Source organism: Ammodytes marinus, assembly GCF_949987685.1.
Source record: "Ammodytes marinus genome assembly, chromosome: 21".
NCBI lineage: Eukaryota > Metazoa > Chordata > Actinopteri > Uranoscopiformes > Ammodytidae > Ammodytes > Ammodytes marinus.
Window position 1 is genome coordinate 13,220,775 of NC_137225.1, and position 21,559 is coordinate 13,242,333.

Sequence of the window (21,559 nt, forward strand, 5' to 3'; positions counted from 1 at the left end):
ATTTTGAACACCTTCTGATTCATGTGCTATGAAGTATTGGTGTTTATTATCAATGAAATAGGCCTGTTATAACTGTATCATATTATTGGTAGAGCTATATTGGCCATATGGTATCGTTACAATGTGGAACTGCAAATGATATTATCCACTTGTGTGATGACATGTTAGGGACCAACTGGAGAGACCGGTCCTGTTGGTGAGAGAGGCCACCCTGGACCCCCCGGCCCTCCTGGAGAGCAGGGTCTACCAGGTGCTGCTGGCAAGGAAGGAGCAAAGGTTTGTGTCCAGTAAACTGTACTGATGCATGGGGAGAAAGTTGTTAGTTGTACCAAAAACATTCCCAGAAATGACTACTATAATAGTGGGTTAATGTGTTCAAAAGAGTGAACTCAGCTTTTCTCATGGGCTGTAATAGATTATGAGGACCAAAAGGCCAGGTTGGATGGTAGAGAGATTGAAATAATAGAGGTGGGCTGAAAATTGAACGTATGTAATTGCAATTTCTGTACATTCTTTGAATTTGCAGATTAAGCCTAATGATAATAATCAGTCATATTTCTCAGGGGCAGAAATAAAGCTGTGAGAAACAGCGACTATACATTTACCCAGAAACACACGCAAGCAAATGTAGAATACTTGGATAGTGTATCTTGCTTAATATGCACTATCTGATATATGGGGAGCATCTGGCTACTTTCCCTCCCTGGCGGGTAATAGTGGCCATTAGGAGAAGACAGTGGCCCTTCTGTTAAAGTATTGACTGCTCCAAACCAACGCCCTGACCCACAGGACCACTCTGCATCCCCTGATCCCCACTCTCTCCCTCAAACCCTCATGTCACTTCCTTTTCATTCTCTTTCTGTCTTCTCCAAGCAGACAGTTTAATGAAGCATGTCGACAAACTCCAAACCCTCTGCCACTTCAGGCCTGCGCATCAGTATGCCAGCGACACTTTGTGGAAGGCCTTGGCAGCAGTGCCCAAATCCTCTTATACCACTCAAGGCCACTCTTCTGTGTCTCCCTGTTTGCAGTCGGGCTGCCAATACCAAATAAAAGAGATTGAAGCAAGAAGTAACTTTTTCTGAAGTAAAATGTCCTTGTTTCAGATATGTGGTGTACAATATCAACCAGAAAGTAAATGCTGTTGCCACACCAAGGAACTTTGAGAGTTAATGTAGTCACTGAGGAGAGGGTCCAGGGAAGAGTGCATGCAAACAGCTGCAGAAGCTAAACCAATGAACAACCATTCTGTCTCCAAATTGCACTGAGTTTAGAACAATGATATCTTGGTGTTTCAAGTGTTTGCTGATTATGCGAAAGCAGTACTGCATTGGTTTTGATTAGAGTTAAGACTTATGTATTGACTGTGCGGTGACAGTGCTTATTATCCACAGACAACATACAGTACATGCTTGAAACTAATTGCAGCTAATGGTGCATTAAAGATGGATGTCAGCTACAAAACAAGCACGCTTCTGTTCCTGGTGGCATTAACAAAGCCATTACAATATAGTATACTAGCTTTTTAATCTGTTGTCACTGTTTGTTTTTAAGGAATTTAGATATCTCTCTTACTGCGATACAAGCGATGTAGTGTAGTACTTCATATTAAATCATAGATGCCACAACATACTTGCGTGTACACATTTCACCAGAGGGCTCAGAGGAGAGGGATGTTAAACATTTTTAAGTAGGATGGCCACTTATAAAGTTCTTTACAAGCTTCTGTTTGCATGCAGAGCAGTGCTCAAATCAAATATTTAGCTGTCCTGTGTTTTGCTTCACCAAACTGATATGGACACCATGTCAACCCCAATATCTCACTGCACAAGCAATACAACGTTGTGTATGACTTTACAAATAAAGTCATCTAAAATAGTAAAGTTCCAAGCTCACGATATGTTGTTTCAAAGACTGCATCCATCTGTTTGTACTGTATCAAATTCACTGTAATGTATCTGCAATGACTGAAGACCAAAGACACTCTAATACTTACACAGTAGTAGAAGAAGAAGGCTGTTGGAAGTAATTATTTTTCATTTCATCAGTTTTAACATCTCCCAAATGTCTGTAAAAGGTAGCAAGTGATTAATCTGACACCAGGCATGAAGGAGTCAATGGCTGAGCCACACTGTATACTTAAGTTCCTCACACACCAGTTTCCTGTTGTTGGCATGTGGAAACTAAAACTGTGTACCAATACCAAAGTGCCAGAGCAACTGGGATATCAACATTTTAATACAAAATAATTTGAGATTTTGAATGGATGGATATATTGTTTCAGGTAGACAGAAGAATAGATAGATATCTCCTTCACCCAGCCACCCTTCTTACACATTAGACAAATGCAGCTTTTTATTACTTTTCATTTAAGTAAGATTTCTTGAAGAGAGAAATTTGTTTTGTATTTTGATCTTCCAGCAGAAAATAAACATTTCATTTACAAAAAGGATTTCATCGTTGTATTAATGCAATCTATTATGAGCCACACTAATTGTAAGACACACTTGTGGGATTGTGTTTGTATAGGGAGATCCTGGACCACAGGGATCCTCCGGCAAAGATGGTCCCCCTGGTCTTCGTGGCTTCCCTGGAGAAAGAGGTCTACCTGGCGCCACGGTAAGAGCTCCACTCCACCAACACCTATTCCTCACAGCTTCCCTTCACATGTGATTGCTAGCAGAAAGTGACAGAACATTGCTGGATAACAAATGAACCAGCATATATCTAGAGCTATTCACCTCGTTAGAGACACCAGCCCTGGAATTCACTCCAAGAAATCAATCCGGTGCAGAGGAAATCCTAAGCGACGTCTTACAAATGAACAGGCGTGCCTCTGCATCGCTCTGACGCCACTGTTTTAACTGTCGCAGTGCATCATGGGTCACAGTTACAGCAGCAGGGAATTGTTGGTTAGGGAGCCATTTGTAAGATATTTCCCTGTTTCATATCAAGGATTTGAGAACTTTTTTTTTTTTTCATATTTCAGTGCCATAATTTTATGGGGGGTTATTTGTTTGGTGTCTGTATGTATTATTTACTCAATAAATTATTAAGGGGGAAATGTTGGCAATTAGTCTGTGGTGACTGCGAATGGGTATTCTGTAGGGAAAGTAAGTGTTTTGCTGCTTCATCCTCAAGGTCAGTCAGACTCTGCCGGCCAGCAGCACCGCTGATTGTTTTCTGCCATTGTAATTTACTCCAACACACAGCCAGAGCCAGCAGAGACTCATTACCCCTACTGCCATGTGCTCGTTTGTAGCACACCAGGGAACGGCATACACACATATTATGGGCATTGACAAACATTCCCCATTCTAACATATATTATGCATACCCATGCACGTGTAAAATAACAATTCCACAAGCTTGCATGTCCAAAAAGAAGAAAAAGGTTTACACTAACAAACACACACACACACTGTCTGGTGCACCTCTGACCTCTGTGTCCATATATGTGCCAAACAATTCCAACAGTCTCCAGCTACAAAATCCATGTATAAAGGGAATGATATCTTTTTTTAGATGTGTTACTTGTGTATTTTTGTCTGTCTTATCATAACTGATGGATGCCGGGATGAAAATATCAATATCAATGATATTTCTCGGACCAGAGCTCTGAGGAAAAGTGAACTCAAACCACATTGCTAGTGGTGTCTGGATTTAAAGTCACAAAGGCTTAAACAGATATATAAAGGAAGTCCTCATGCTTATTGCTTCTTTTCCACAGGGCCCAGCCGGTCTGAAGGGAGGAGAGGGGCCCCAAGGTCCACCTGGTCCTGTTGTAAGTATACAGCTAGATCAAAGTACATTCAGGAAGTTTAATTACATTTTATTTTCCATTTGTGTTATTCATTAGCATTGAGGCTATTACGGTAGGATATATGTTTTAGTGACGCCTACATGTGCCGATTAACAGAGGGTAGTTTGCATCATTTGGACAGGAAAAGCTTTAGAAATGCTTTCAATGTTTCTTGGCTAACTGTTAGGCCATTTTTTAATACTTGCTTTCCTTTTGACATCACCACCAGGGATGCAGGATGACTTAAGCAACCCTCTCAAGCTTTTGAGAGAATGTTAACATTTATTTATGTATTTCTAACTTGTATTGCCCCAGGTACTTTAAAGTTAACAGAATACTCTTTTTCATCCGGACAGTGCTGCACACACATTCTAGCGGTGTCCAGTGTGCACATCACCTGTAGCAACTGCTTTAAGTTGATCAAGGACCTCACAACAAAGTGTAGAGGGTAAATAGAAACGGTTGAACTGTTAAGCAATCAAAGTCACGAGTGAGACAAAATGACACATTTTAAATTAATACCAGAGAACATATTGTATGCAACACACTCATTAAGCCACCATGGTCACGTCATCAGTGTATTTTTATTAATTTTCCAATGAAAGCATCACCAAATTTCATCACATCCCACTGCACACAGCGATTTGTCACAGGAGCGATCATGCACTACAGTAGCTGGGTATCAAGACTGTTTGCTCCATTGCCTTCTGGCACAGAGAGACACACACACACACACACATACACAAACACACACACACAAAAGCACAAACACACGCACACACAACAAAAACACACAGCCAGGAGAGCATCCATATGGTGAATCACTGTCTAGTCATCCTGCCCATCCCTCCTTCATCCCTGAGGTTGCATGCCAGCACTTTACACCTGCTGTGTTCTTGACTTTGTTGAAGTTAAACGTTTTATCGAAGGTAGGATAAAGTCAGGTGTCTGCATAATTTGTGATGTTCATGGCAAACATTGTGGGTTGTGCGCAGTTTCTTTTTCTATTATGTATAACGTTCTGCTCACGTGTACATCTAGTGTTCAGCTCTTATGTAAGTGAGAAAGAACATGTTGATTAAACATGTTTAGAATAATCTAGCAACAAAGTGGCTCTTCCACAGTACTTATAGCCCTGTAAAATGAATACTTTACTCATTAAAGTAAACTGCACAGAAACATTTGTTAACTATTTGCCCATGAACATGCATACACTGTAAGTATAAACAATGTATAATCATTAGAAACCATTGAACGTTTGGTCTGACAATTGCAATGTTCTAGTTGTAGGATTATTATGACTATTTTCTTGACGCCCCCATACTCTCCTTCATAAGTGCATTCAGACAACGTTAATTGCGTTTGGATATTTTCTATATAGATGTGGAAACAGAACACTATCCATCATATAATGGGGGGGGGGGGGGGGCACACAATCAACATGATGAAGACATCATATCAACGGCACATTTTTGATATTTAATTTGTAATTTGGCACTACACTGGTTATTTAGGTTACTGGTAAGGCCAGGTATTCTTTGGAACATGAAGGCAATATGAATGTAGGTATGTAGGTACAGAGTGAGTTAAATCAGAGCAGCAGGGATACACACACACACACACACACACACACACACACACACACACACACACACACACACACACACACACACACACACACACACACACACACACACACACACATATATATATATGTCAAAAGTGTCATTAATTATCATGTTCTATGGATTAACAGTGATTTCCAGTATCAGCACCTCTTTGATTCAGAAATGCATTTTCAGCAACAGAAATGATATGTTTAGGGCTTAAAGAGCCACAGAGACGTCAGCTACCTGACAGCAGATATTATGCTGGCTGCTTTTAAGGAATAGCACTGCCTTATTAGAACTTAAAAGCCACCGTTCTCTGTGTGTTGCTCCTGCTGTTTTTCTTTTCTTTTCAGCTTTCCTCTTAAAAGGTGTGTGTGTGTGTGTTCTATTCTATTAGCAGTGTAACCTAGTTGGGTCTAGCTTTGTAGTAGTCATTAAAGTAGCAGTGGCTTTAATGTCAATGGTTACTGTTCAGTATATTCAGGTGGCATTTACGGGCAGGCTCCTTTAGAATAATCAAAGCATGGCTCCTACCTTTTATTTTTCACTCATCCTTTTTCTCTCTCTCTCTCTCTCTCTCTCTCTCTCTCTGCCATGTCCAGGGTTCTCCTGGGGAGAGAGGTTCTGCTGGTCAAGCTGGTCCCATTGGCCTGTCTGGTAGACCTGGACCTCAGGGTCCGCCAGGCCCAGCTGGAGAGAAGGGAGCACCTGTAAGTATTGTTTTCCCTTTGTCCTACAGTGACCTGCAACACCTTTCTATTTACTTACTAGTTTTTCTTTATTTTCTTTGGTTGACTTTCAGTTCTACTGTTTTTAGTTGTCTCAATATACTATAAGTGATGTGTTATGAACATGTCTGTGTTCCCCTACAGGGTGAGAAAGGCCCTCAAGGCCCTGCTGGTCGTGATGGTGTCCAGGGTCCCGTTGGTCTGCCAGGGCCTGCTGGACCTCAAGGTCCGCCCGGAGAGGATGGTGACAAGGTCAGTCAACACACTCACCACCACCACTCATCCTATTGTGTTGCCCCGGTTACAGCTCCCTCTCCATTCCCAAAATGGGATATGTTTTGGAACTGAACCAGATTGCCTATCAATCTTCATCCTCATGTTAACACTCAGGCCATCTGCATGTCTTTCCTTTCCTCACTGTTATCCATCTTCATAACCAAATGTGTCAGCATACGCAATTAGAGGAGATGTAAAAGTGAAATACTGTTGCTCGTTTCATTTCCTGCGATCATCATGGCCCTTAAGGTTACGGTCAGTGTTAAGCTGCCAAACATATGTCACTACAGACAGAGGTTTGCTATTCAGTGAGTTAAGCAGTAAAACTTTACATTCCCATATTTCTGCATGATGAAAGTTCAATTACTTTTCATAAGCTGTTGACATTCAGAAGAGAATCTTAGCTGAGCTGAAACGGTTAACTGTCTGTCTGTGTGTTTTCTATTACCCAGGGAGAGGTTGGAGAGCCCGGTCAAAAAGGAAGCAAAGCCGACAAGGGAGAACAGGTGCGTCATCATGGGACATCCATTCCTTTCTGATGTGCACACACACTTGCATCATTTTTTCACAGTAATTAAGTAGTTCCCGATGTAATATATTTTCTTGTATGGATATGTCCACTTAAAGAAACACACACCAATACCGTTATCACAACAAGAGTGATCTGTGTTTTTAACTTACACATAACAATGTAATATATATGTGCTCTTATGGGATGTTTGTGGTGTCAACTTTTTGTTTTGCGTTCAGGGTCCCCCTGGTCCATCTGGTCTTCAAGGTCCCATTGGTGCCCCAGGGCCTGCTGTAAGTACAACTCACCTAACAAGCATGGATGGAACTTATACTGTAATGGACCACGTGTGAATGTGTGATGTATATAGCATCACTTACCAAACAGAAAGACACATGGCAAGATAGGTAGTTTATATGGAAGCTTGATAAGCCTGTAGTACTGTATTTCAGAATACTAGACAATGCAGATAACTGTTGAACTTGAGAGGAACGGTCCCAGTGACAGTGTGTGTTTTCTCTCAGGGAGCTGATGGAGAGCCTGGTCCCAGAGGTCAGCAGGGTATGTTTGGACAGAAGGGAGATGAAGGTTCCAGAGGATTCCCAGGACCCCCTGGTCCCATCGGTCTGCAAGTAAGTAGCATTAACACCAATACGTACAGGCATTTACACTAATCCCACACAATGGAATTTTACTGTACTCAAGTTTGTGTCATGTTAACAGTTGTCTGGGATAACTCTATTGCTTTTGTAAATTTCCATTTTACAGAACAAGCTATGACAAACAGTAAAAGTCGTTACAGATGTCATCTATTATACATGCATTTATTTAGCAAAAGTGTAAATATAAACCAGTTCAAAGGCCAATCCTACCTCCACAACCTTGTCAAATCACATTATACACCAACTGGAATTATCTCTGCAAAACACAGCTGTGTTCATAATGCTTTAGGTCCCATTTCAGTTCTTTACACTTACTCCACAACATAGGCGCCATCAAGGTTTGGTAATGCCACCTTTATCTGATGCAGTTTCAGGAGTTTTCTATTACGAATGTCAGTAACATGAAACAGGACAAAATAGCGCAATGCCTTTGATGATTGATATTGCATTTTCCTATCTATGGAGACATTGGCCAACTTAACACTGTACATATCTTTACATACTGTATGTAGTCCAATAAATACAGATTTGTATCAACACAGCCACCTCAATTATTTTCTATATGAAGCCACAGTTTGGTGGTGATGTGTGTGTGTGTTTCCAGGTGGGCGTCCCACTGTACTGCCTCTGTACCTGGACTGTTTCAGTTGTCAGGTGTTAACAATTCTTTTTCTGAGGCCTTGTAGCTGTCAGAACGGATAAGGAGAAACCCATCATTGCGGTGGATATAAAGTATAGCCAGTCCGCATGAGCCACCTGGCTTCTTAAAGATAATGTTAAAAAAGAAGAGATGTCCTGTTGAACCAGGGAAGTCAGGGCTGATACAAGCTGAATATAAGAGAAATAGGATTACTCTTTTTATTTTTTTTAGACCTACTGAGTAACTGCTTACTGTATTATGTTTATTATGAATGTTCCATTATATTTATTTATACATCTCTTGTTTTTTTTATTGTCAAGGACTAGAAATCCATATTAGCACTATGATGACATACTTAAGAAGTAGGATCATTCATTGACCTCTCTAAACTGTACTGGGGTACTGCATTGTGTGACATTTACCCCACACTAGCACTGCTGCCATAGCAGTATACTCTGCTTTAATTGGATCTGGTGTGTGTATTGTACGGTGACCAAGCAATGACTTGCAATGATAACATCTCTCACCTCCATTCACCACAAACGTCCTTCCTCTATGACCATCTGGGTTAAGGAAGGCAAAAAAGACTCTTTCTTTTCAAAATCTTTACAGTCGCTAGCCCTTCAGAAATAATTCACAAAGACCAACAAGGCCTGTGTGTGTGTGTGTGTGTGTGTGTGTGTGTGTGTGTGTGTGTGTGTGTGTGTGTGTGTGTGTGTGTGTGTGTGTGTGTGTGCAATGCAGTAAAAGCCAAGTTCATAGTCTATACCAGAATAAAAACATTAGGGTCATTTGAGAAATATCCGATTGAATGTACGCCGCTAGTCTACACTACATCTAGGCTTAATGATGTTCCGTATCACTGTGATGATAATCTAACGAGGTAGGACCTTCCCCTCAGTAGTAGTCCATTTGTTAGTGATTATCTGTTTCATTAGTAATCAACTTCTTCAGCTAAAGACGTTAAGAGTTTGCTGCAGAGATTGGGGTCATTGTCTTGATGAAATTACACAGACTACTGCTCATCGTTCCGAGATGCTATCCAATCTCTGCAGGATTGTAATTCAATGGACTTTTAATTGGGAGTAATTCACTTCCCATTGTGATTCCATTAATTGCTTGGACAGACCTGCTCTGATAGTCGGTTCCTCATCGAGCACATTTACCCTGCTCTATAATTAGTAGCTCCACTAACGATCTCAGACTAGAGGAGACCTTTACACAGATGAGATTTCTCAGCACGGTAGGAATCAGCATGCACAACTACACACACTGTTTTAGCACCCACTAAACATCCACACAAACAGGGGCGTGGACACACACACACACACACACACACACACACACACACACACACACACACACACACACACACACACACACACACACACACACACACACACACACACACAATTACAACATTCAGCAAACACTCTTTTTTTCCCTCTAGAGGGTAGAGGGAAAAATTATTTGATCTCCTCTCTTGCAACCTTACACCTTATGCTGATGACAAACTGCCTCTGAATCACACAAACGCAAGGCCAAGAAGGGTACTGCAATTTGATTACAGCAATTATCGGTAAAAATGTCAGGGATCAAACGCACATATAAGGTCATGAGTGAGCTAGGTGTTTATTTGAGTGAAAAGGCATAGCGAACAGGAGAGGAGTATTGTTACCTGTAGAATAACAAACATTACCTTCCATCCACCTGAGTATTTATAAAGAAGCTTAAACCCTTGTTGTGCTCACATCCAACTGATACATTACAGAGTTCTTCACTACCAACAGCTTATTGTCAAGTTAATTCACTTCCATTGCCATGTCTCATATCTCATTCCAATAACTGTTTGACATGGCTCATAGATACATCTAATATTGTAGTACATTCTATCTATGTATTCCAGCAGTCAAATCAAATCTCAAATTAAACACCAAGCCGCAGGAGCAGCTGTTATGAATGTAGTTAACAGCAGAAAACAAAGTAAAATAATTAAGAACGCAATTAGATATTCGTGCACCAGCACCTTGTGCTTATAACGTGAATATTTTATTTCCTGATAATATAATTGTCTATTTGTTTTTTGTCTTCCTCAGGGGCTTCCTGGTCCTCCAGGTGAGAAGGGAGAGAACGGTGATGTTGGCCCTATGGTAAGAGACGCGTCGGTTTGTTGTCAGTAATATTATATCCATTTAATAATATCATATTAATGTAATACTATTATATTAATTTAATAATATTATATTCATTTAATACCACTTGACAACACTGTGTTTGTTTTCTGCAGGGCCCGCCTGGCCCCCCTGGTCCCAGAGGTCCTCAGGGTCCTAGCGGAGCTGATGTACGTATGGCTAGTTGATAACAATGTGTATGCACGACATTCTATAATCAGCATATATTCAAAACCATCTACATTATGGGTGGATTTAAGTCACCTCTCCCAAGATGATGGATACTGACTCTACATTGTCTTTATGTGCTGCTGCAGGGTCCACAAGGCCCTCCTGGTGGTGTTGGCCCAGTGGGATCCGTGGGTGAGAAGGTAAGATTCAGAACATGCTCCCTCAGGCTGTGATAAGGGCACTAGACTGGGACTGAAATACTGCCAGAGCCAAGTCCACATCACCCAGCTGCCCTCCTTTGTTACCGCCTGCAGTCTGTTCCTTTCATATACCCAGGCATTCTGTCTGAGTTAGGGCTTTGACTCTATTAATGTCTATTTTACAACACTTCCAACAAGATTCGTCCATTGTGCTGCCATTTGGCAGACGTCTGCACTATAAATACTTAATGCTTTACCACGGCTGTTAAAAGGACTCTGGAATATGAAAAACAAAGGGCTACCAACACTTTAAGAGAGGGCACAGTACACAGTACAGACAAGTCTTAACAACCTTGTATTAACTTAAATGATAGACTTCAATAAAATGTCTAGCTTTTGTTGATATCAATAACACCATGTATGGTTATTATGTAAGAACAATGTTTGTTTGTTAGAGTAAGTGTGACTGAATGTTGAAGCTCTCCATGTGAGAGGGTGAAGGTGTATCTGTGCAGACACTGACATCTGTCTAACCACAGGGTGAACAAGGTGAGGCCGGAAACCCAGGACCAGCAGGAGAGACAGGAACTGGGGTAAGTCAACCTTTCTTTTGCTTTGCTAGTTTGTCTCATGCTGTATATCCAATATGTAATGTGCGTTCAGTACTTCTTGCTTTTCAATTTCACTTCATTGAAATAGATTCTTAGTTTGTATATACCACTGAATATAGGTTGTACTTCAACAAAAAAATCTAAATGTAACTTCACTTGACTTTACCTTACGTTAATGTACATACTTCTAAGGTCAAATTTGTTTTGGCTACAAGAAACAGCAACATGTATCCGTTATTTCCCAAACTGTTGCCTAATGGATAGCGTTAGGCGAATATAGTGCACAATATAATCTAACGGGAAGGTTGGTTTTATTTAGGGTGACACTGTGAATTCATCACATTAAAGTAATTGCTCCTCACATCTGGGCAGGTAGTTCATCTCAGCATGGCTCTTTTTTTTTTGCACCCCATGTCCACATGGCCTGCCAGATTGAGACTCTTACCAGAGGATACACTTGGTGCTTTTGTCCTTAAGAATGATTGCAGCAAGAAGCAATCTTCATCAAAACATTAGACACCCACCATGCTGAGTACAGCATTGAATTGAGATTTGCACAGTTTAGCTATAATGGAGCAACAGTGAAAGACTTCTCACGTGTTGTAGGTCTTCTGCAATACTATGTATTCAGATTGTTTTAATTATGATAAAATGTGTATGATACTTAATGTCAGATTCAATGTTTTAATATTATTGTTATTATTATGTTTACATGTCAATTTACCATACCCATATGCTTGCCGGTGTTATTGCTAGGCAGAGATTATGACAATTGCATTAGCTTTTCTTTTCTTTCTTTTGGTTTATTTTTTCACCAATCACTGATGACTCTATTTGGCTTATGGGCTCATTTATCACGTTTGAGGTACAACAGTAGAAAGGAAAGATGGCCTATCTCCAGTGGGAGTGGCAGAGTGTGATTACCAGCATTCATAATGTCCCCTGCTAGTTCCTCAACAAACTACTGTGTCATTAACATTTCCAAAGTCAGTGGATCATGAGCACCGCCCAAACCAACACCTTATAGTTTCTCTTTCTCTTTTTACATAGACATTTTACATTTAGTACTGATGTAACTGAAACAATGCTAACTTTTATTTACTTCAATATGTATGTATATCAGTATCAGTTTGTTACTACTAACAGAAATACATTTGAATTATTTTAATTTCAATTAAATTATTAAATAATTTAACCTTATTTTGTATTGCACCATGTGCATTTTTCAACACAGTATAGCTTGAAACAAGTTATCATCCTCAAGTATTTGAAAGTGGTCGCAGACCATTTTCATGAAATTAAAAAAACAGACATGAAATGTATACAGCACCTAACTATATACATGATACATTTGCAATAACTGACTATTACACTATTAAAATATGGATACTTTTAGCCAAATGTTTACCGCGGCCTCAAAGCTATGCCCTAGATAAAAATACACTTTAACTCTTTTCATCATCTGATAGAGTTCCACAGAATGGAAGAGAGCATACTGACTACCCAAATGCAGTACAGCCAACTGACTTATCTCAAAGCATCAGCGCCTTTGCCACAAAATAACAATTCAGAAAATCTACCGAAAACCTTCACGCCACAAAGCAAAAATGCTTTATCACACAAAACAGGAGTGCACCTTTATATCAGCACAGATCGAGCAACAGAAGTTGGAGATTTCAAACTTTCCTGGGATGACAAACAGTGAAGATTGGAGGGGGATTAATGGCACATTTGAAAACACTTTTATTCATATTTAGGAGTATGATGCTTCTTGGAAATATAATCTTAATTGTATCCTTGCTTGAAATGCTAAACATTGCACCTTTCAGATGACACATAAAAGTAAATTGTCCTTTTGTATCAGGACTAAAGAAGCACAGTAGCATGAACACTTTTCAGTCAAATTTCACATTCACTGGTGACCATCCACAGTCGTTGTCTTCTGCTTCACACGTTGAGATCAGCTTTATATCTATTATGTCTGTACATACCATACTATCTATGGTACATACGCTAGCCATAATTCATTCCGGTGTACACTTGAAAATGCTGTCACCTGTGTTACTGATGTAATGCCCTTGCTCCACCCCCCCACCACTACAGGGACCTAAAGGTGAGCGAGGAGAGAAAGGAGAGTCCGGTCCCCCTGGATCTGCTGGGCCCGCCGGTGCCAAAGGACCACCTGGAGATGACGGTCCAAAGGGCAACCCTGTAAGTGTTCTCTAGCACTCACTCATAACAGGCCACAATGCACTGCTTTAAAGAGAAGGTCCCCCAATAGCCTCCAGGAAGGCTATTTCTTTTTTAACATATTCAAGAGCTAAAAAGCCTTTTTTATTGATGGAGATTATATTTTATGCTTGCATGATAATGGAATTCAGTGAATCACCTTTTTTCACGGATTTGCAACATCATCATTAATTCCAAATTGCCTTCAATGGTTGTAACCAGGTACACCACAACTTAATCACTGTCTGGATTACTAACCATGTATCTAATAAATCATATCTCAGCAGCATATTTTGCTTGACTCATGCATTTGTTTTTTCTTCATTAAAGGGTCCTGTTGGTTTCCCTGGAGACCCTGGCCCTCCTGGAGAGGCTGGTGTTGCTGTAAGTATGAATGTCTAAATTAGCCCTTTATAAAACCTCAAACAGTCTATTGTTAATCATAAATAGAATAGTATGGTAATTGTAGTAAGCGCACGTAATCTAACCAGCCCATCTCTCTTTCACAGGGTACTGATGGGGAATCAGGAGAAAAGGGAGAAGATGGTGAAACTGGTCAGGCGGTGAGTTGTCATTTTGTTGTTTTTGGTCTAAGAAAATGAATGCTTAAGTATACATCATGTATTAATACAGTTCACTTCAGGGACACTTGATAAGCACATCATATAAACAAAATATCTTAACAATCAGCTAATGTGTATAACATATTGTGACTATATCTTGTTTTTTTAATTATAATAGTCAACCACAACTTTGTAGTAAATGACATGTATATAAATAATATCTGGTTAGTAAATTATTTACACCGCAGCATTTTAAATCATGATATTTACTCCATACTCTTGAATGTAGGGGAACTGGAATTATCTGGTTTGTAGATTAATGCAGAATAATTATTAAGAATGATACGTGTTTGATTTCCTGTAAATAAAATGCTTCAGCAGAAAGTGGTGATGAGAAGGTATATTAAAGACATAATACATTTGTTTAATAGTTGTGGCTGTGTTCTCATTGTATAGAGCATCTGTATGACTCTATGCTTTCAGTTTTCCAATCTAAAAATATTTACCAATGCAAATGATAAAAAATGGTTTGATTGCTTGCAATTAACACAGAGATAATTGGATGTATGTGTCTGTTGGAGCAGAGTGTGTATCATTTCTGGCAGTGTAGTGCCTCATCCGAGTTTTGGTTGAACTCCTCTGGAATATCCTGGCTTTTAATATAATATTTCCTAAATGTAAATGTGCTCTCTGGGTTATTGTCCTTTTGGCAGACCTAGCGAGAGAGTTGGTGAAGCATGCCACGCTCATTGCAATTCATATCAGCACCACTTGTTTTTGATAAAACTTAATCTTGTTGTAGTATCCTGAACCTCCGCTTTCCCTGCTTGTTTTCAGGGACCTCCAGGTCCATCGGGAGAAGCTGGCCCACCCGGACCACCTGGGAAGAGAGTAAGTCTGTGGCTATTTAAACTAAAATGACTATCATCTTTCTATCCGTGTGCACTGTACATCACCGTCAAGAGCTCGGCACTAATCCAAGGTGGACTAGTCTGATGCTCTCTGTTGTTGGCATTTCATCAATGCGAGAAGGAGTTGTTTTGATATGAAATGTCTGGCTGACCAAAGCTTAAAACCATGAGTCAACACGCCCATGTGAAATGTCTTCTTATCCCTATTTTAAAACAGATGAAGGGTGTGTATCTGTTGGCTTTGTACTGTGGCTCCTCAGCCCACAGACGGTATCCCACCTCACTCTGAAAGGAGTCCGTCTCAACAACTCAATCTTGGCAGCAAAGCAGCAGAGATTCATTTTCATTAAAAGCCGAGCGGGGAAAACAAAGTGGGAGATTTAGCGGGTCAAGGCGTTGGGCCCCTAAATCTGTATGACTCAAAATATCTGCCTCAAAGCCCAGTGAGAAAGGAATGGAAAGATGATGTGAAAATCATGAATTTATTTTCTTTGCAAAGAAATTGAAAAGGCTTTCCAAGAAAATAGCTTGAAAAAAAGGAGCTGTGGGTTCCAAACCCATTTAAGTCCTTGTGTCAGTGAGAAGAAAGGGAGAGAGATATAGCAAGTCTGACACATTATTGATCCATGCCCGCTTGACTGACAGCCCGAGGAGAACAAAGGCATAACATGGACATGGTTCAGTTGTTAAGAGGTTATGAGAACAGAAGGGTTAGCTTTAGGAGTGCCCACAATAAATAGATAACATTGAATAAAAGCTGTAATTATGTAATCTATTCTTTTGATATGACTACCATCACTGAGTTGTGTCAGCCTTTACCAGAGGAATCGGTAGAAAACATCTCAGTTACAAATCAAAAGTATTATAAAATGCAAACATCTTACCTTAACAGCTGCTGTTCCTTTGATATATTTCTCACTCTATCCACTACAGAGTGAGAAATATAAATAAATCCTTTTCAGTATGACGTTGAGATATGAATGAAAATGTCAGAGCCAGTAAGCTGCTTTTTGAATGCACATATCCAAGATGGAACATTAACATATTTCCAATATGATGTGAAGCTCAAAGTCCACATGAAGATGAGTCACAATCATAAGTGACTGACTGCATTTCAAAGTAAGAATCCAGGCCTCATTCCAATAGGGAAATAAAACATGTCATGCATTTTCAAACCAGGGTTGATTGCTTTTCTAATGTGCCCACACAAATTTACATTCTGAGTATTTAGCTAGGTATCAGCAGCATATGCTGCACCTAAAATGGCCAAGGGATTATGGAAAGGAAAAACGGCAATTTTATCACACACACAGGTCTATAATCACTTAGGAAAAAGGGACCTGATATGAGGCTGACTACTCCTGGACAGTTCGCTCCGTTGAATTTTTAATTCCACAGAAAGAGTTGTTTCACACATTTTGTCCCTATTTGTGTTTCCTCAGCATTTCACCCGTGGCAATTTAGAGTAATCCCTAAATCTCCCTCTAGCACGGCCTCTGATTCTGAATAAGTCAATTTATCATGGCAGCAAATGTATTAGCATCAGATTTTGATAACGCCTTAATGCTGGAAATGTATTCAACTTTGCTTCTCAAAAAAAAAGAAACACGGTAAAGATATTAACCTCATTTGGCTTTAGTTATTTTACATTTGAGTTTTTTGTACTTGCTTGATTTTATCTTGCTCAATACCGGGTTGCCATTTTATTCAATTAAGAACTGTAATAACCTGTATCTCATACACCTGCTGCTGCAAACCCAACATAAAAGAGCTCTGGCAACCTTGACTTGAAGGACACACCTGCACATTGCCTGCATTCTACTACTAGCACTACTCAATTGAAACAAGAGCCTGCCTCCTCTGCACCATTAAAAGGTACACATCAGGAGAAGATGAAAGTACTAAGACAGGAGGCGAGCTCATATTATAGGCTCTCGGTCAATAGCACTCAGGCTTCAGTCGACCAGATGAGAGCCGAGTTTGGATGGAGAGCCTTTTTGAAGAGGGAAGACTTGAGGTGGATATGAAAGAAATAGTTGTGGGCTTCAAAGATCCTGACCAACAAGAAAAGGTGGACTGCCCAACCTTAGCATGACTGAAGAAGGCTGTATGTGTGTGTGCTTCTTTGCGTATTCATACATGGCTGCTTTCATGGGCAGACAAAGACATGTCCAAGTCTCTCAAATAGATCTTGACAACGCTGAAGTAGTGCACATTCAAGGGCATTGGATTATCATCCCTGTTGGGAGACAGCATTCACTAGTATTTATTAGGCAAGCCAATGAAATGCCAGGAGGGGTGTGGAGATGACCTGAAGAAAAAAACTCTGGTGGTGATGGTTATTCCTTGTTAAAGACCAACACATTTATCCAGTATAAATGAAGCAGCATTGTACATCCTTTTCAAAAACTTAACCAACATATAAACAGATCCAAGATGGAGTTCCTCTTTCTGAATAATGTTCTTAGTTAGTCTGTGAAACAATGTGAGAGATCATCAATCAACATTGACTTGTTTTTGCTCAGTTTGTTGAACAGTCGTTGTGTGTTGATGAGAAAATGTGTGTTAAAGCTCTGTCCTGTCATCCTCCTCAGGGACCTCCGGGCGCTTTTGGTTCAGAGGGCAGGCAAGGAGAGAAGGGCGCTAAGGTAACAATCAATTCATCCTTCTGTAAAGATTTCAGCCTACTCAGCAAGTCGCTCGCACACCCTCTCCCCACTCATCATACCGACATTATCCCCCTCTAGAATTAAAAGCACAAAAACACTATTAAAAGTGATTTCCAATGTAGATTACATGGACATGTATGGACACAGTCGATTTAATTAAACCTAAAATTCCCTTGTTTCTTGCATTATGATGTGACTTCATTTTAAGACCAAAAGAGTAAAGGCTATTTATGTCTAGCCCTTATTTTCAGAGTTAGTATGCGATTCTTTTTCTTTCTTTTCGTAGGAATCAGGGTGCAATGAAGCCTTATTAGAGGACACTTGTTTAACAACAATCTCCTGGTTTCATCGGTATCTAAATGTATACATATGGTTCAAATGCATTGTGCATAGGCAGAATGAATTACTATTAGCTGGTGGTGTATGCTGAATATAAATACTATAAAATTGTAGTTATCTTCTCAGTAAATCCACTGGTTACATGAGTATGGGTGTAAAACGTAACCTTCCAGTATACAGTATAATGACTTTACCACGCTTATGTTTATGCAGTTAGAATTATACACTCTCTATATACTGCAGATCATTTTTTGCTTTGAAAGGTTCACTTAAAAAATGTGCACTTTAAAAATCACAGAGCTGCATCCTGAAAAAAATAAAATAAAATGGCCACATAAGTAATTGTAATAATTTAACTAAAGTAGTTCTGACCACTTTGCATAAGCCTTTAATATGTAAAAAAAGAAGAACTTGCCGTCTCAAACTTTTAGTCCATGAGCTTGGTCTAGTCTTATTGCACATTGATGTATTTCAGATAACAGTTGGTCAGCTGTTGCACACTTTGATAATGAGACATCGCTCATTATTTTATTATAGGTAAAATGAAATGAATGCTGTTCCCATCCTGAACTTCATTTGAAGGAACAGGAACATTTTGGCTCATGTTTCCCCCATTCCCCCGATCTGCGCACTGCATACTGCCTCCCTCTGCATAATTTAGAACAGCCGCCCCAAGCTGAATTCTCAGGAAAAATTATCTGAGATACAGGGAGGCTGCAAATAAATCCTGCCATCAACATATCAAGCTGCTGCTGCAGATTTTAGAAGCTGTTGCACAACTGAATGTGGAATGTTTTTATTCTCTTTACCAAACATTACTTATTATTTATTTTGATTATTTTGATTTTGAGAAATAACCAGATATTCCACACTGGCATTTAAGTGTGGAGTGTTACAGTTAAAGTCACCTTAAGGCACTGTGCATATGTCTTCTCCTGACATCATGGAAGAAGGAATGTTTTTTAATTATCGTTTTATTATGAAATCAACATAATGGAAGAAGAAGAAAAAAGTCTGCAGCAGTTTGGCCTCATTTGAATACTTCTCTGACATTAAAATACCAGCAACTTTAATCCAAAAATATAAAAATGCTACATCAGGTGAAGCCTACTCTCAGCCAGGTCCAATTAGCTTTAATTGTGTGATATTCTTCTGTCCACATATAGGGTGAGGGCGGTTCTGAGGGTCCAGCAGGTAAAACAGGACCGGTGGGACCCCAGGGTCCTGCAGGAAAGGCTGGTCCAGAGGGACTGCGTGGAATCCCTGGCCCTGTTGTAAGTCTGAGCTACAAAAAATATATTTCTTAAACACACACACACACACACACTCTCTCTCTCTCTCTCTCTCTCTCTCTCTCTCTCTCTCTCTCTCTCTCTCTCTCTCTCTCTCTCTCTCTCTCTCTCTCACACACACACACATACACACACACACTTTGTCCAAACATAAAAAAAGTCCTGCAAATACATGATGATACACTTCATGGAATAATCAATACATCTATTTGCCCTATACTTTAGTTTCGCTTGTTTATTCCAGCCGATTCCCCACCCTGTTTGGGCTATTAATCATGGTGTTAAACACAGGAAATCAATGGCGTGCCAGTGCAGATACAGCCGGCTATAATGCCCACTAAAATTGAATGGCTTTTCACAGGGTGAACAAGGACTGCCCGGCGCCCCAGGACAAGATGGTCCACCTGGTCCCATGGTAAGTATGCAAATATATATGACTTGCTCTCTCACTGTTCATCCATCTAGCCACAGGTAAAGACATTGGACGATATGTTTTAAACTTGACAGAGTAAGTCAAGAAGTTTCCTGTTGCTTCTAGTCTAAGTTGAGATAGGTCAAATATATTTGAAACCTACAGTCTGGACATACACAGACAGGTGAAGTTGCTAGTAAACATATAACTTTTGGATAATTTTCATCCATTCTGCATTGTTTTTCCTCTCTATGTAACTGATGATATGTTGTTCCATTTTTGTGTTTCTTTGTCCTTATAGCCTTGTGTTCTGCTTTAAGATTTAAGTTTTGCTAGTGTTCCTCACACTGTTCTGACTTTTCTTTTTTTTGTAGTTTTTCTCTGTGAAATGGATTTTTAACGTGTGCCTTTGTTGTTCAGGGTCCTCCTGGTCTTCCTGGTCTGAAAGGTGACCCTGGCTCTAAGGGTGAGAAGGTGAGTGGAGCCATTTTCTATATGTATCTGACTGCACGCTGGTTTCATTTCCCAGGTTCCAAATAATAGTATAAGAGATCAACCTGAAATACAGCTCAAAGAAACAACGAGAAACGGTGATCTTGGTTCAGACTATAGTCAAGACTGCTCAACACTTAAACAAAGCTTCTTAAACGTTGCATCTGATCAAAAGCAACACATATTTTAGAATGACGAAGCAGCGTTAATATCAGTGTAGCTTTATGTTAACACTGGAGAAACAAAATGAGGTTCTACCACAGCAGCTGCAAGAGAAGAACTCTTACAGGGTTGAATGTGTAGCTGACTGTGATGTATCACTCTAATCTGTCTCATCTTGCTCTTTTCTTCACTGCTGTGGTCAAATTTGCTGGTGAAATAACACTGCAAAAGATATTCAGACAGCACACATTACTCTATCTAATTTGCCTCCCACAGACTGACATGATGGCTTCATAGAGAGCCGTTTAAAAGGCACTCACTAGAGGCATTGTGTTGCTTTTTTAAAAGCTGTCAGTTCTCAAAGCTTGTGTCAGGCTTGTTTCTTTTAGTCTTTTTAAGGAGGGACATTTCAATTATAATGCGTATGGATTTGTGTTTTAATGAAACTTGACTCTTCACAGTCCCCCCTGTGTAATTCAGTTTTATGGAGGAAAGCTTTCACAGTAGCTTTAAAGTTTGTGTGCACCACAATACATTGCTGTTGTCTTTAATTGTCCATTTGTCTCCCCCTGCAGGGTCACCCAGGTCTGATTGGTCTGATTGGTCCTCCCGGAGAGCAAGGAGAGAAGGGAGACCGAGGTTTTTCCGGTCCTCAAGGTTCTCCTGGTGGCAAGGGCGATGGTGTAAGTAATTGATGAATCCATTCTCATTTTGCTCCTCTGGGCCGTTTGTCCTCCACCTTTAGCTATCTGTTATCCCCTTTGCCCTTCCTCTGTGGCCACTAGTCTTGCTCCAGTCACTTGCTGTTGATTAAACCACCTGGAGAAAAAAGCTATGAGGCGCAACTGAGCCCCCTGTTCTGTTGGTTCTAGCTTTTGAAAGATTGGATTACTCATTTATATTGCTAACAAAATGCTATTAACATGTCTCGTTTAAACTAATTGAACTTTATTTTTGGTCCGCCTATCATGGTTGTTAGAGAGCCTTGGTCTGAGTTGACGGGACTTCCTTAATTACTCATTTTCCACTATATTAGAAGATATCCAACTGTTTGTCCTCTTTTTTTATTTACCATTTTCGAATGAGCACTGGACACTTTGAATTGTAC

General features: G+C 40.0%; 1 protein-coding gene across 2 annotated transcripts in view; it reads left to right on the top strand.

Annotated features, from left to right (window-relative positions):
- Positions 1-21,559, top strand: part of col11a1a (collagen, type XI, alpha 1a) — a 75,701-nt gene that overhangs the window by 47,808 nt on the left and 6,334 nt on the right. For both annotated transcript variants that reach the window (XM_080050176.1, XM_080050177.1), the window contains exons 39-59: positions 169-276; positions 2,530-2,619; positions 3,731-3,784; positions 6,015-6,122; positions 6,285-6,392; positions 6,869-6,922; positions 7,167-7,220; positions 7,452-7,559; positions 10,326-10,379; positions 10,517-10,570; positions 10,718-10,771; positions 11,311-11,364; positions 13,486-13,593; positions 13,942-13,995; positions 14,121-14,174; positions 15,012-15,065; positions 17,680-17,733; positions 19,260-19,367; positions 19,747-19,800; positions 20,218-20,271; positions 21,027-21,134. In XM_080050176.1, the coding sequence (XP_079906302.1) occupies positions 169-276; positions 2,530-2,619; positions 3,731-3,784; positions 6,015-6,122; positions 6,285-6,392; positions 6,869-6,922; positions 7,167-7,220; positions 7,452-7,559; positions 10,326-10,379; positions 10,517-10,570; positions 10,718-10,771; positions 11,311-11,364; positions 13,486-13,593; positions 13,942-13,995; positions 14,121-14,174; positions 15,012-15,065; positions 17,680-17,733; positions 19,260-19,367; positions 19,747-19,800; positions 20,218-20,271; positions 21,027-21,134 (1,548 nt within the window). The remainder of the gene's footprint in view (positions 1-168; positions 277-2,529; positions 2,620-3,730; positions 3,785-6,014; positions 6,123-6,284; positions 6,393-6,868; positions 6,923-7,166; positions 7,221-7,451; positions 7,560-10,325; positions 10,380-10,516; positions 10,571-10,717; positions 10,772-11,310; positions 11,365-13,485; positions 13,594-13,941; positions 13,996-14,120; positions 14,175-15,011; positions 15,066-17,679; positions 17,734-19,259; positions 19,368-19,746; positions 19,801-20,217; positions 20,272-21,026; positions 21,135-21,559) is intronic.